Source organism: Ambystoma mexicanum, chromosome 1q (assembly GCF_040938575.1).
Source record: "Ambystoma mexicanum isolate Mex_15411 chromosome 1q, UKY_AmexF1_1, whole genome shotgun sequence".
In the NCBI taxonomy this organism is placed as follows: Eukaryota; Metazoa; Chordata; class Amphibia; order Caudata; family Ambystomatidae; genus Ambystoma; species Ambystoma mexicanum.
In genome coordinates this window covers 1,043,607,364-1,043,623,274 of record NC_090922.1, presented here as the reverse complement: position 1 = coordinate 1,043,623,274, position 15,911 = coordinate 1,043,607,364, and the positions used below count along the sequence as shown (strand labels likewise).

Here is a 15,911-nt window from a genome sequence, read left to right as displayed (position 1 = left end):
GAAAGGGAGAAAGGGAAGGGTTTGAGTGGGATATGGCTGGTAGAGAGTGTGAAGGGGGGAAAGAGGCAGGCGAGAGGCCCAGAGAGGGAGGCGGGGGGGCAGATAAGGCCAGACAGGGGGGAAGGGTACCTGCTAAAAGTGAAAGGGCCTCTGGAAATATCTGGCCCCAAAACACACTGTCAGCACACCATACTGCCAGCAGCCAAAAAGAACCCCCTGTTCCCTCTCCACAGGTCATTTATAAGGCTGTCGCTCCCACCCAGGAACACAACATGTTTTTACCAGGGATACGTTTGCATGGTTTCCAGGGGAGGGGAGACCAGGCAACAACTATGTTTGGCTGTTGCATGTTTTTGGTGGTTTCCAGGGGAGGGGAGATGGGCAGACATGTTCAGGTAATTACAATGTGGAGGACTTCTAGAGTCCACCCCCACTCATTCCCACAATAGGGAAAGCTAGATTGTGTGCGAGTGCAGGGCAGTTTGGCTCCAAGGTGAGATCCATTGCAGGACTGGGGAATGGAGGATTTTTCCAGAAAGGGTGCAAGCTTGATGAGTTGGGATAATTACATAGTGCGAGAGAGGTGGCATTCCAGAGCTCCCCAACCATGATGGACATAGCAAGTGGAACTCGTTTTTAGGGGTCAGAGGCTTCATGCCAAGACAAAGGGGCGATTAATTAGAGGGTGGGGCGAGTGGGAGGAAGAGTTGAACGGGGTTCCAGGCTGCAGTTGAGCAAAAGGTAGAACTGGTTCTTGGAGGAATCATGGCTTCGGACCACAGCGCCTCTCCCCCCCGCCCCCCCAACACACAGTGCAGGGGGATACAGAGGTAAATACATTTGGCAAAAATCAAAGTCACCCAATACTTTGGAAAAAGAAGTTATGCAATACATTGAATACAATACAGTGGGGAAATTGAAGGGACAAAGAAAATGCCATTTCCACAGGGTCTTCTCGAAACTTTGATGCAATATTCACAATGTAAGATAATCTTGGCCGACGGTTATCGACCTTCGGTCAAACGATGAAGCATAAATTGGTCAAAATGTTGTCAAAATGTGACCAAAAAACTCGAAAGACAAAAGAAAAAGCTCAGAGCAAGAAGAGGACTCCCAACACTGAAGCATGCGTAAAAATCTGAAGATGGCCACGAGGGGTGGAGCTTAGGGAGAGGACGGTCATTGAATGGAGGCAGTATGACCCAGAGTGCAGTGATTGGTTTAGAGGATAAATGCAGTTTTCAAGCTAAAGCGAAACTGTTTCTTTTTAAGGATTCCGAGCCGGACGACGGGGAATATTCATGAACATGTGAATCCATGCCAGACCCCATGCAAATCCATGCCAGACCCCCTTGCTGGAGAATGCGTGTACCCTGAATATAGGATGCTGGCTGCTTTACATAAAAACAAAGTGCATTTTGGGAGCATAAGAATGGCCACCCAGTCAAACATGTTGGCAATAGCAATTCAAACATGTATTCCTTCTGAGCATGCAATGCATACTGGGACATGGTGCTCATTTCAGAATAGTCACTAGGACAGTGACATGTGTGCAAAGCATGAGACCTATATACAGCTTTGGACGATTTGATGGCTTGTGTTTGGGTTGTCCTTGTGAGCAAAGGACGACTTTCGGAGGCCAGTTTGTGAAGTTGTTGTATATCGCCCCTGGCATTGACACTCGCACACCGTTGAGCTTTGCGGCAGACTTCAACTGCGCAACGTTAAGGGTATTTGCAGCAGTCAGGTCTTCCTCAACCTGGGAGAGAGGGGGTTTGGGTCTCGGGTCTACACGGAACAGCACTCCAGTAAGACCAGTTTTGCTGGAGTGGAGCTTCGTCTTGTTCCGGCCCAACTTTTTCCCTGTGCCCACACAGTTGCACTCCAGGATCTCTTGGCAGCTCCAGCTTCTCCAAGAACTCCACTGCAAGGTCTTTCCAAGCAGCTTTTGTTCAGAGCTTGTGGGCAGGCCTTGTGGGGGGGAGAGCCCTGCACCACGGCATTGAAGCTTGCTCAATGTTATGCGGTACCTAGGACCTGCAGTGGTTAATATCAAACTGTTGCTCCCATACAGTGCTATTACCAGTTCAGACTATTTGCTACGGAAACAAGGTTCACTACTGGAACTCATGAGTAATTGGTGAACTACGCTGAGGCGGGGGAGGTGGGAATAATCCTCACTACCTTCAGTAGCAGAGTTCTTTCTCTATGCAGTTGATCTACGGAGGACGACTCTCGGGATCCCAACCATGAATGCCTCCAGGTGGCTACCAGCACTGGCTCAAGGGCCCTGGTTGCTGGCGTTTTCCTCCCCCAGCCCCCTCCCCAACCACTCCTCTGCTCAGCTTGGGACATGGTCGAACCCCGACTTCGTCACAGTACACAGAACCTGCAAGCACAAGGATGTTAAGGAGCCAAGAAGAGGCATGCATTGCTATTTTGACCCTGTATAATATTTATGATAACATTAAGGGCCTCATTCATGGAGCATTTTCCTATGGGATTGCGCCATTATAAAATGATTCCATGAATCAGGCACTAAAATGGGTCAACCCATTGAGTGAAATGTTTTTTTTTTTAAAAAATACACTAATGTCACACTGTTCTTAAAGACATAGTAACACAATGAAAAAATAAAATACATTGCCGGGGCAATTTTTACAGGAACGTACTTGGCAAAGTCTAAATAGGAGATATGTCCATGATAAAATCCGGGTTTCATCTCCTTCCACAAGGTGACGTTCTTCACAAATCGAACCTGGAAACAAAAGAAACATATCATTAAGATCTATACCAGCAGCAGCCGATAAGCGCATCAGCTGAAAGCTATGTAAATGCCCCGGCATGCACAAATATTCACCGACAACCCCAAAGAAAATAGTATGACCCGCCTCTGCAGGGCAGGAGATGGCTATTAATAGGACCCTGGGAAAGGCGAAAATGCAGGATGTGCTACACATGAAAGGGATCCTCATGCAAAACGAACCCCTCCTTTCAAACAAGCATTTGCAATGCCAAAAGTTTGGGCTTTTCTGTAGGCGTGGTAAAGGTACTTGGGCAGACACTGCCGTAGTGCTATTAACTGGCCATCGAAAGTATCCAGTGCAAAATGGTGCGTATACCTGGGCATCTAATAGCAGTGCCTGACAAATCCGAAATACTTGAACACAAGAAAACACTGTTGGCTTTGCCAATGCTTGTTTAACAGGACCTTAGTGAAGCACACGGATAGTGCTTATAATTTGGGCGACTGAAGGTAGACCTAGTTAAGACATTTTCATTACACCGGAAGCAGGTTTACAGCTCCAATTAAGTAATAAACTCTCAGACGACTGCTCTGCTACAACACTGGCAGGCCACTTCGAGTGCAACGTTTAATGGGAAGGCTTGATGAAGGCAGGCTCAAAGAGTTCCTGTGAGGCGGTGTGTTGGGCGTGGAGGACAGGAACTGGGTAGGAATGGCCATAGGGATTAGCATGGCCTTTGGCAGTCAAAAAACACCTACAAACAGTGTCCCTGCTCCCGTGTACTCCAATGACATCATTTTGGCTTATGCGCCTCCTGTTATTAGGCAGATGGGGAGCAGGTGCAAGTGGATCTAGGTCACCTGGCGTAAGCACCGCACACCTAGTGCCTTCCTGCCTGCCGCTCTTTTTCACCACTTAGCAAGCCCCGCCCACCTGGTGCCTTCCTGTTTGCCTCTCTTTTTCCCTACTTAAAGAGATAGTCCAGTAAAAAAAAATATTTTAAAATAGATAGGCAACATAAAAAAAATAAAACTAGCACTTTTTTTTTTTAAAACTTCCTATGTAAAATTTTTAGCTATTCAAGCTCAAAATTCGCAAAAGCAAGCACATGGGCGCATCCATTTTGTGAAATGGATGCCCGCATGTGCTGGCTTTTGCTTTTGCGGCACTAATGAAGGAAAAGCCAGCCAGCTGTAGTAAACAAAAGCTACCGCTGGGTGGCTTTTCCTTCATTGGTGTTGTACGCGGAGGACAGGGACTGGAGACCAGAGCAGGAAAGCTGCAGCTGAATCTTGGTGAGTGCCATTTATTTTTTTTTAAAAAATAAGCACTAGCTGCAGGTTTTTTTCTAAGTTTTCCGGGCCGGAGAAGCCCGGAAAACTTAGAAATAAAACCGCAGCTTTAAAAACGTATTTATGTTTGCGGTCGCTTTTGAAGCGACCGCAAACATAAATACAACGTTGTGTTTGAAAGCGCTGCGGTTTTTCTTTCCAAGTTTCTCAGGCTCCTCCGGCTCGGAGGAGCCTGAGAAACTCGGAAAGAAAAACCGCAGCGTTTTCAAACACAACCGCGTTGTGTTTCTGCCTGCTGTGGCTATCACTTTGGGTCTCCGGTGCTCCCCCAGGGGAGCACCGGAGACCCAAAGTGAAAGCCAAGGCAGGCAGAAACACAACGCGGTTCTGTTTCTGCCTAAATCTGCTTTCCCATTTGGGGCTCTCGGCTCCCCACGGGGGGCCCCCGAGAGCCAAAGTGATAGCCACAGCAGGCAGAAACACAACGCGGTTCTGTTTGAAAACGCTGCGGTTTTTCTTTCCGAGTGTCTCAGGCTCCTCCGAGCCGGAGGAGCCTGAGAAACTTGGAAAGAAAACCGCAGCGTTTTCAAACACAGCGTTGTATTTATGTTTGCGGTCGCTTCAAAAGCAACCGCAAACAAATACGTTTTTAAAGCTGCGGTTTTATTTCTAAGTTTTCCGGGCTCCTCCAGCCCGGAAAACTTAGAAAATAAACCGCAGCTAGTGCTTATTTTTTAAAAAAAATAAATAGCACTTAACGAGATTCAGCTGCAGCTTTCCTGCTCTGGTCTCCGGTCCCCGTCCTCCGCGTACAGCACCAATGAAGGAAAAGCCACCCAGCGGTAGCTTTGGTTTACTACAGCTGGCTGGCTTTTCCTTCATTAGTGCCGCAAAAGCAAAAGCCAGCACAGCGGGCATCCATTTCACAAAATGGATGCGCCCATGTGCTTGCTTTTGCGAATTTTGAGCTTGAATAGTTCAAAATTGTACATAGGAAGTTTTTTTAAAAAAGTGCTAGTATTCTTTTTTTAATGTTGCCTATCTATTTTTAAAATAAAAATGTTTACTGGACTATCCCTTTAAGGAGCCCTCCAGCCTCTTCCTTTGCAGATGGGGAGCAGGTGCAAGTAGATCTAGGTCACATGGATCTAGGTCACCTGGCCTAAGCCGTGCGCACCTGGTGCATTCCTGCCTGCAGCTCTTTTTCACCACTTAACAAGCCCCGCCCACCTGGTGCCTTCCTGTTTGCCGCTCTTTTTCCCTACTTAAGGAGCCCTCTAGCCTCTTTTCCTTTGCAGATGGGGAGCAGGTGCAAGTGGATCTAGGTCACCTGGCCTAAGCCCCGTCCACCTGGTACCTTCCTGCCTGCTGCTCTTTTTCACCACTTAGCAAGCCCCGCCCACCTGGTGCCTTCCTGTTTGCCGCTCTTTTTCCCTACTTAAGGAGCCCTCTAGTCTCTTTTCCTTTGCAGATGGGGAGCAGGTGCAAGTGGATCTAGGTCACCTGACCTAAGCCCCGCCCACCTGGTACCTTCCTGCCTGCTGCTCTTTTTCACCACTTAGCAAGCCCCGCCCACCTGGTGCCTTCCTGTTTGTCGCTCTTTTTCCCTACTTAAGGAGCCCTCCAGACTCTTTTCCTTTGCAGATGGGGAGCAGGTGCAAGTGGATCTAGGTCACCTGGCCTAAGCCCTGCCCACCTGGTGCCTTCCTGCCTGCCGCTCTTTTTCACCACTTAGCAACCCCCGCCCACCTGGTGCCTTCCTGGCTGCCACTCTTTTTCACCACTTAGCAAGAACCACCCACCTTAGTCCTGCCTCTTCCTTCCTGCTCTTAACTATTAGATCAAGGGCGTCTCTCGCCCCGGCATCCTAACCAAAGGGCAGACAAACAAAAGGGCAATTCCTGTTTGAACCTGGGCAGACGAAGAAAAAGGGCAATTCCCGTTTGGTCCCCAGCCATGTTCCCTTGTGCCCCCCCCATTGTCACACACAGGTGTTGCCTGTTTTGCTTGATTCTTCTACCCTGCTCTCCCACAACCCACTCAAGCCTACTTCTGCAGGAGTCTGTCCTGATACATTCTTTTTTCACTATCACCGACTTGTGGCCAATGCTGGATTTGACTTTTATGGACTTCATTCATTCATGGTGCATCACCCTTTCTCAACTCTCATGCTGGACTTCCTTTGCATCTTGTACTCATGGTGGCCCTGAATCATGCTGTTCCCATCTTCATCTTGTATCCTGGCTTTTAACATTATGTGTTACTACTGACTTCTGCAATTGTACTCACTCTCCCCTCTTGCTTCTCCTCCCTTTTTGACTGCTCTCTATTCTGCCCTCCTTACCCTTCTCCTCCCCTTACTTTCTTCTATGCACTTACTCTATCAGAATTGTCCCTGGACCTAGTATGATAGCAACCTCGTCTGTCTCCTCCTCCCTCCCCTTACTGGTTTTTTCCCTCCCCACTCCCCCTTCATCACTATCTGAAATGTCGTCAGGCCGAGTACGATAGTTAATTTCACATCCTTACTGTTCATGGCCTGTAAGAATGTCATTGTTTTTTCCCTTGATCCCTCCCTTGCCTTGAAGCGCTTTGAAACATATTGTGTATAGGCGCTATATAAATAAACGATCATATTACAAACTAAAAAGAGAGCAGTCAGAGATCCATCTGTATGCATCGTAGAGATTTGGTTCACAAATGCACCACTGATGCAGCAACGCACATTGCGCAGCATCCTGTACTCCAGTAGTTGTGTGGGAGACGGACGTGTTGAAACCATCGCTGCTATGCAGCGCTCTTTTTAATGTGTGACAGGCGATGGCACACAGCTGAAATGCTCAAAACAAAAAAAAAATACGTATATGCAATTGGTTGCTTAGATGTGTTGCTGTAAACCTCCGATGTATACTTGGTTACAGTGCTTTAAGCGGGATTAGAAATTCAGGGGGCGTGTGGACTAAGTACGGGTGTGCTTAGGCCACGCCCCCTATTGAGTGCCACCCCTCCCCCCCCCCCCCGCCACTTCGCCTAAGGGGAGGGGGCTGCAAAAAGAAGCACAGCTGGGGCGCACTGGTATTACCTTTGATGTGCCCAGCCCCTCCTTTTAAACAATAGAAGGGCCTGGGCACACCAAAGGTGTGACACCAGTGTGCCCCAGCTCACACCCAGCCGTTAGCCGTTTCTTTCAAGGAGCCACGCGGTGCAATGCTTTACCACGGGCTCCTTGAGTGAAAGTGCTGCCTGCTGCAGATGGCTCTGTATTCTGAAACAGGAGGCGGGCTGGACCAGACTCCAAGTGTACCTGTTCGGTCTCCCACCTGAAACAGTTTTGGGTGAGCTATGATTACGACGGACACTTCTATACCAGTTCAGTGCCGATGCGGTTACCAGGCCCCTAATCTGTTTCTGGTTCGGTATTGAGTCCTCACAACCAGCGGGGCCCATCCGTAGGATATTAAAAAAAAAGCAGGAGAAACAAGCACAGATCAAAGCCAGATCACAAACAACAGAATCCCACACGCTCACTCACTCTTTCCCACGTTGCGCGTCATTTGCAAGTGAACTAATACTGCAGGTACACCGGGCGTATCAACTCGTGCTAATTTACAACAGTAAACTTTTTCGTAGAAGGTTAGGACAGAGCGTGGAACTTAAAGTTTAAAGAGGGAGTGTCCCTTCAAAGCGCAAGGATTTACATTTGTGCCTTTGCTGGAGCCTGTAGCTCCAATTCTTCCTGCTTGGTTCGCTCCCTTTACACCCCCTACTCCGTAGCCTCAGTCTCGGTAGCTCTGCTTCCGTTGCCCAGTTCATTTTGCTCATCTCCTCAGGTGCTCCTCCACCTAGACTCTTAAGTTCCTCTTCATTCGTCCTGCTCCCATCTAGAATATTTCCGCTCTCACTTCGTCAAGCCTCATCTCAGTTGCTCTCGCAGGACCCTCCTCCTCTTACCTTCTCTCCTCAGTGCCTCTCAACCGCTTTAAGCTTGGCATCCTCAAACGCCACCCACTTTACAAGTTTGAACCCTTTCCCCTACCTTCATATCTTCTTTGCTTAGCCATGCATATTCCCACTTCAGCTTCTACCCTCACTCCTCTTTCAATGTAGACCCTTTTCTGTCCGTCCATCCATCCATCCATCTCACGCTTATTTTGACTTCTCGCTCCAACTGGCACGGTCAAGTCTCCCTCTGCCGTTTTCTCTCCACAATTGCCCCGCACCCACCTGAAACAGATCGCGCCGCCACCCCCTTTCTCTTGAAAGATGTAACGCAACATTAGAAAGACACTGGCACGCTGCACCAATCTGAATAAGATGTAACGCAACATTAGAAAGCAGACACTGGCACGCTGCACCAATCTGAATAAGATGTAACGCAACATTAGAAAGCAGGCACTGGCACGCTGCACCAATCTGAATAAGATGTAACGCAACATTAGAAAGCAGGCACTGGCACGCTGCACCAATCTGAATAAGTACCCAACACAAACTCTGGCTTGTGGTAAATGTGAGGAGGTTACAACAGTGTCGGGTCTACAAAATACAGGCAACACGTGCAAATAACGATTTGTAAGCCTAACTGTTGTGCGCGCGACAGTAGGTGGGAACATTGCGCCAAGTAGCAACGGGCTTTAAGGGTTAATGCTGTTTAGAAAACAGTTCAACACCCCGCCCCCACGTTCCGCTACTTGAAGTTCACAATGCCAGTATGCATTGAGTCCGAATATAGGTCTATTGTAATTATTGGATGTATACGAAACCACACCTAACTTTTAGACAGTAGATCTGAAAGATACACGTTGAATATACAATGTGTGTTGAATACACTATACTTATGGGTTTGCTTTTTTTTTTTTAACTTTAACATTTTTTAGCCAAAATCAAACATGTGGCTTTAGAGAACGCCATTTCTTTCTCGTATTCGTCTAGCTTCTACACAAAAGTGTTGTGCATATGTTCATCTTACCCAATATTACGAACCGACAATCATACATAAGGTAATACACCATTTCTCCATGAAATAATGTGACAATTCAAAGGGGGTATTGACAGCACAGAAGAATGGCATTTCATTCTCCACAGACGCTCCTATGACAAAGTAAAAACAAAACCACAACCGGCTATAATTCAATTACTGTGGAGACTAGTCTGCAGCCAGAAAAAGCAAAAGCCGGCGAAAGGAGGGGGATGGGGAAAGACAATGCTGGGAACACAGGCGGGCGCCTGATGCATGCTTGGAACGTTGTGCTTTCCTTCCAGCATCGCCACTCTAAGCACAAGAGACTTGGGCAGATATAAAACATCACTACTTCCTCACAAGCTTGTGTAAATGAGGCACCCAATTAACACGTTGCTCCCTTTAAAAAGGACAATGCTAAGAAAGAGGCCAAGGTGCAGCTTATTGACTGGCACGCCCGTTTTTCTACCTTGAATAAATCTGGTTTCGTTGCATGTGCACTAAAAATCCCTACATAAAATCCCTAGTAAATTACAAGCAGTTGAATTATAAGAATAATGTTCACCTAGCCTCCGGTTCACAAAGGGTTTGTCTCATTTATGTGTGCCAACTACGCAGGTAACTGGTACAAACCCCTACGCTTTGTAGGTGCCAACTTAAAACAATAAAACTGCCCAGCAAGAGTTTCAGAAGAACAAGTTACTTACCCCTGGTAACATTCTTTCGACTGAATAATCCTCCCACGTATTCCTCATCTTTGATATTCGATGACCATCTTCCAATTTTTTTTTTTTTTTTTTTTTTTTTTTTTTAGGCAGAGGGTGCTCTGCGCCGATTCAGTTGACTCGATGTCCCTCGAGGGCCTCCATCTCGAGGGTGATGTCATCGAAGGTATATATAGCACGTGCAGCGCCCCTTGGCTTCAGTTCGTTTTTTCTGAGTCCGCTTGTCGTCCTCCAACTGGTGCTGTGTAACTCGGGCCGTTCCACTCGCCTTTCAGCTCACTCTCCCTCAAACTGCCTTTTCTTCCTGCACTTCCCACCTTTATACACCTGCGTGGGCTTAATTGGCTGCAGGTGTAGGCTAAGGGTTCGCCTTGCCTGACCATAATTGAGTACATGGGACATTCCTGACCTTCAGGCCTCTTCGTCCCAGTTAGGGAGAATTCTAAAAATGTTCTAATTCCTCTGTACCTTAGAGACCCAAAGCTCTTTCGCTGAACTTTGGGACTCTGTACTTTTTAATTCTGTTAGTTTTCTGTGTTTATTTTCTTTGGTTATGGAGTTTTAAACAACTCCATAGGCATCATCTTTTTTATTTGTGTCACACAGCACCCTCAGTTCAGTGACACAGGGATGTCTTTTTAGACTTCCCAAAAAGTTTAAATACCTTCTCTGGGATAAACTACTGTTTCCCAGAGAATGTAAAGTGAAATTGACTTTGCTAGTCTTTCCAAATTTCTAGACCCTGCACACACCATCTTACAATGGAGTGCTGGAGGGGTTACATAGTATCCCCTGTGTCTAACTACTCATGTAGCAGTCAAATGCTACCCTTTCCTATTGAAAATGCTGGTGGCAGTGGTTTTACAACAAACTACCTTGATTTTTCCCGACCGCGAACACCGTTACCTAAAAATCACGGCGGAGACATGTTTTTCAAGGTGGTGCCTTAAGCCCCATTGTTTAAACAGGTCCCAGTCTTCTTTTTCACTGTTTCTTTTTGCAAAGGTCCTTCTAGTGTTTGTCTCTGCGCGCCAATCCAGGTTTGGCCCCTTTGTTCGTATGCCTTTGGTGGGCTTCAGGACTGAAGACCGCCTCTGGCGTCTGAGTGTCTGGGGTGGGCAGGAAATGAGGGAGGTGCCCGAAACTCCTTGTGCTTAGTCTCCTAGGAGACCCAAATGCACTCTTGAGCGATTGGCTGGCTGGCTGACTGTCCGGCAGGGACAGCCACCCTGCTGGGTGAGTGACAGCTAGGCTGGAATGAATGGGAGAAAAGGTGAGTCTCCAGGACTGGAAAGCAGAGTCGACCACTGGAACGAAAGAACCGAAGAAGAGCTGGAAGAGGACGGCTGCTGTAACTCCTGGACCGTTGGTTTGCCCGGTGAGGCCCTGCTGCAGGTCCGAATTGCCAAGTTCATCTCGACAGAGAAGCCCCTTCAAGGACGACTTCTTCCTTTGAGTTGGTGGGACCAATCAACTCATAAGCCACCTGGATACCATTCTCAAGGCTGGTTAGGATAAATCAGGGAGAGGGACACCAGCTTGTGCACTTTAATCTACAGCTACTGGAACTTAAGTGCCTCCATCTTGTTTGCTTTTTCGACGATCCCGTGCAGTGCAGGAGTCCCCAGACAGCCTCCCTCTTGTCCCCACTACTGAGGCTCAGGAACAGTGAGATTTGTTCTTCATACTAAGGTACTGTGCCAACCCGATTGAGAGACCGCCACTCTCGCTGTGAAAGTTCGTGAAACTTTCACAACTTGCAGGCCTAATCAGCTTGTGACCCAACATATGATTCTTTTTTTGCCTAAATTACTTCTGAGAACTTTTGCAAAGACTTTACCGTTTGATCACAGAAATGCTCTTTCCTATCCAGAACACTAGCCCATTGACTTTTGCCTGGCCTATTGACTTGAATTGATGAACTGAAACTATTTGCACTTTCTAACAAGTATATGTGAACTATTCTACTTACCTTGTCCCTTTTGCTCACTTCTAAGTAACTGAACTGCCATTTGACTCCTATTTCAGGGGAGCTCAAACTGTCTCAAAATATTGGAGTTTTGTATTGAGGTGTATTGGTTTCTAATATTAAGTTGTCTTCTTCTAGTGAAATGATTGTGTAAAAAAAAGTAATACGTGTTTTTACCAAGAAACCTTGAGTAGAAGTGTTTACTTGAACCACTGTGATTGAAAGTCCTCTGTGTGATTACTTGTACTGCTCACATTCACTCTTGAGATAAGCCTGGCTGCCCAGCTCGCTACCAAAGCTGTGTGGTACAGACTTATACCAAAGGTTGGTTTGGCTAACACCTGTGGTCCTAATTGTGTGTAGTGGTCCCAGAGGGTACTGCATGCAACTCTGCCTAACAGTCCCAGTACCTGAATGGTAAACTGAGGCAGTCTCCATGGCTCCTAGTTGCTTCTTTCTCGTCCCAGTATTACCATGCATTTCAAAGGCTGAGAGAAGTGGAACACTGCTGCAATGACCCATAAAGGTCAGGGGGAATACCAGGTTGACCATCCTTAGGGTGAGGAGGACACCATGTTTCGCCCAATGGTACCTCACTCCCAATCCCGAAGGGTCCTCCACCCAAGTGATCCTCCCTCGCTTGTCCACTCCAATCCACCCCCAATGTCAAGATCCAATAGCAATGGCCTTTCCCTGGCAACCTGCATACAGGATCCACAGGGAGTAGGAGTGAGAATACCCCCAGGTTTCTCACAGTAGTAACACCAGCATATATAGAACAAAAAAAATACAAAATATATTAAATCTCCTTCCAGTTCAGGCATGTGAGGGTGATGTTCTGGGCAAGAGGGTCAAGAACCTCTAGGAGGGGATGCAAGTGCATCTTTGTGATTTCTGTCAGGTTTGGAGGTGTCTGTAGGATCTGCTCCCCATTTCCCAGAAGTGCGATGGTGTGCATCAATGGGTTTTGAGGATACTCTTGGTAGGGTAGGGGTGTGAATAAACTGAGGCACTTCTCAGTACCTCCCGGTGTGTTGTGCACAATCCAAAAATGGCTTATACTCATATGAGAGGGGTAAAAGTGAGGGGAGGTCATTCCTAGCAGGGGTTCAGAAACCTAGTGACCATCACTGGTGCTTCAGGTCTAGTGGGGGTAAAGGGGTTATCAGGGTTGAGCCCTGGCACTTATACGTCATGCTTTCCCCACTTTATTTTTTAAAATATCAGTTACTCTAACATACAAAAAAAAGCAACAACAGTGGTTGTCAGTTTCAGCACACTGCTCTAGTCAGCCTACATGACATTGGTGCTTCTCTGCTGCTTTAATAAGTAACAGAACTGCTGCAGCAGGGTGGGTGTCTCAGATGTGCGGCACAGGCAGCAGCCAGTCAGCCACGGTACCAAGTTCAGATCACTACTTCAGCGGGCAGGCAGGAATGCATGTTTGAATGCGTCCGTATGATGCTTGCTTTGTTGCGCCTTTGCAGGCGGGGGCAATCAGTAGGCACATGCTGGTACGGGTTAAGTTTTGCATATCTTTTTCTTTTGGTTTGCAGCCAGCAAAGGGTGCACCATTATGTAATTAAGTGGCAGGCCACCAACTAAGTGAGTCTTAAACATAAAATGGCACATGACTGCGAGCTGTGCTGTACAATAGCTGATGCCACTTATTGGACCCAGAGAGAACAGGACAGTCCTCAGCCAACAGCACCCCAGAGGTGCAAGGTCAAAGAAGGAATAAGTAACTTACCTGTACCTCATGTTCTCCAGCATTGGTATCTTTCATCACATGCATATTCCCCGTAGTCAGGCCGGGAATCCTCAGTGTAACAGAGCAGTTTTTATTTAAATAGTAAAAACTTCAAATCATTTTAGTGTTATCTTACAGTTGTTTTGCGTCATCTTGCCCTGCAATTAATTGAAAGCATGCACCTCAGCTCCTAACCTAGAGGCTCACTTCCATTTAGCATAACGCATGTGAAAGTGCCAAGATGAACCAAACAGAGCCTTAAGCGTGTTAGGTGGGAGGGTGTCATGTGAAACTATGAAAGATACCAATGGTAGAGAACAGGAGTTACAGATAAGTAATTGATTCCTTGCCCAATATTGGATCTTTCATACATTCACAAGCTGTATGAATTGATTACAAAGCAGTACCCATATAAGCATACAACACAAAATGGGAAGAGGGTGAGGTTCCAGACTGTGGATTCCTAAACCGATTCTCCGTCGATGAATAGGACCTTGTGAAGTTATGTACTGCTCTCTATGTTGCCGCGCTGCAGATATCCAACATTGGGGCTCTGGAGATGAAGGCTGTGATGGAAGAGATGGCCTTGGTAGAAAGCGCTCTTGGCCTACCAGGAAGTGGCCTGTTGGCGATGCAATGGCAGTATGAAATGCATGCAGTGAATCATCTGGAAATGGAGGCTTTAGAAAGACCTTTGGCCACTGCCATGGGACCAAAAGCTACGAACAGCTGGGATTACTTAAAAAATGATTTGGTACATGTTACATAATATTTTGCAAAGCCCTCATAACATCCAAAGAATGCAAAGAGTGTTCCGATAGAGAGTAAAAGAAAACAGGCAGGACTAATAACTCTGTAAAATGAAAGGAAGAAGAAACCTTCGGCATGGTGTGAGGCGTCAGTAATGCGAGGCGGACAACTGCTTGTTGATCTCTCAAAATATGCCATTTTATTAAGGAAATTATATAAAAAAAACCTTGCTTGCCCTACTCCACATAGGAATTCCCTGCATAGTCTAACAGATAAGGGAACATTCTCTAGCATGGGATAAGTGGCCATCAAACAAACAAAAACACAAACACAAACACAAACACACACTCCTCACCAAACTAAGTAAAGTAAAGTTTGGGGATGTTTGGTGCAGGGGGGGCAAAAGTTATAGGTGGGTCCCAAAACGTCTTTTTTCCCCATAGACTGATTGGGGGGAAATACTTTGCGCACGGCTACAGGTCAAACCGCTGGACGGAGTTTGACGAAATCTGCGGCAGGTACAGGGGCTTGGTCCAGAAAGCGTGCTTTTGTACATTTGGTGACCAGCCGTGCAGTATTTTTCTTTATAATTATCTAAAAGTAGGTCTGAAAAAATGTGCGATATCTATGTCCGCTCCGCGGTCACACTTCCTTGTTCGGTCCACAAACAAGATACCGATTGGCTAAGGGGCTGGCATCATGACCGTGGACACGCGATGTCTCTGCCCATTGGCTGCTGCGAGACGTATTCTGCGTCAGATTGTTTGGATACGACCGACATCATGGATCCGCCGAAAGTGGAGCAACAACCAGCGTATACATGCTCTATTCATGAAACTCTTTTGCTGTGTCACACAGCATTGGGAAAGGTTCAGACAGTAAGACATGGGTGATGAATGCATTTGTTCTGGGGGTAGGTCTTCATGATGTAATTTCTATGGACACCTTGTACGCACAGTAAATGTGGGGTGCAATAACGATAACACTTCAGTCCATGCAGTGGACAGGAAACTTGTAACTGTTGAAAGCACATGCGTATTGGTAGGCAACATTGAAATTGACAACATGCCGTGAATGCATTATTTTTTCCGATGGCTATTATTATATTCATTAGTACGTGTCATGATGCCTACCTCCAAGGAGCCAGGTCCAACCCAGCAACCCCAGAGGCAGGCATCATCCCCCCCCCAGGGAAGTGCCAGTGGGCCCAAGCTGGGGCCCTTTGGACACAGTCCTGGCGCATTAGGCGCCAGGCTCATGTTGGACCCCTGTCCTGGCACCTTAGGCGCCAGGCTCATAAAGCTAGACATGTGTTCAAGTGTTTTAATGTGCACTTACCTAAAGCAGACCATGCTGCTACATCCAGGCCCTCGAGGCCTGAATGGAACTACTTTACCTGTGGGACTATTTTCCACCTGGGTGTGGTCGGGGAAGGATACATACCTGATCGGTGGAAGGATACATACCTGGAACTTCTTCCAAAGCTATTTAAACCACGCCCGATCAGCAACTCGGTGAGCGTCCAGCTGCGAGGATCAGAACAACGTGTCAGCTCCTGTATCTGGACTTCAGCCACGCCTGTCAGCATCCTGGGTCGCCTGCAAAGGGAGATAAGAGAGAATTGGAGAGAAAGAAGACCTTACCTGCTAAAGCTGCATCACAGAGACATCACACCGACGATCCTGAAAGGGAAGGCATCATTTTAAAAGCATTTCGCTTCG

The 15,911-nt window shown here is 47.1% G+C and overlaps 1 protein-coding gene across 2 annotated transcripts in view; it reads right to left on the bottom strand.

Moving 5' to 3' along the window:
• The window catches only part of HS2ST1 (heparan sulfate 2-O-sulfotransferase 1), a 523,976-nt gene that overhangs the window by 129,690 nt on the left and 378,375 nt on the right, over nucleotides 1-15,911 (bottom strand). For both annotated transcript variants that reach the window (XM_069641735.1, XM_069641736.1), the window contains exon 3: nucleotides 2,673-2,758. In XM_069641735.1, coding sequence (XP_069497836.1) covers nucleotides 2,673-2,758 — 86 coding nt within the window. The remainder of the gene's footprint in view (nucleotides 1-2,672; nucleotides 2,759-15,911) is intronic.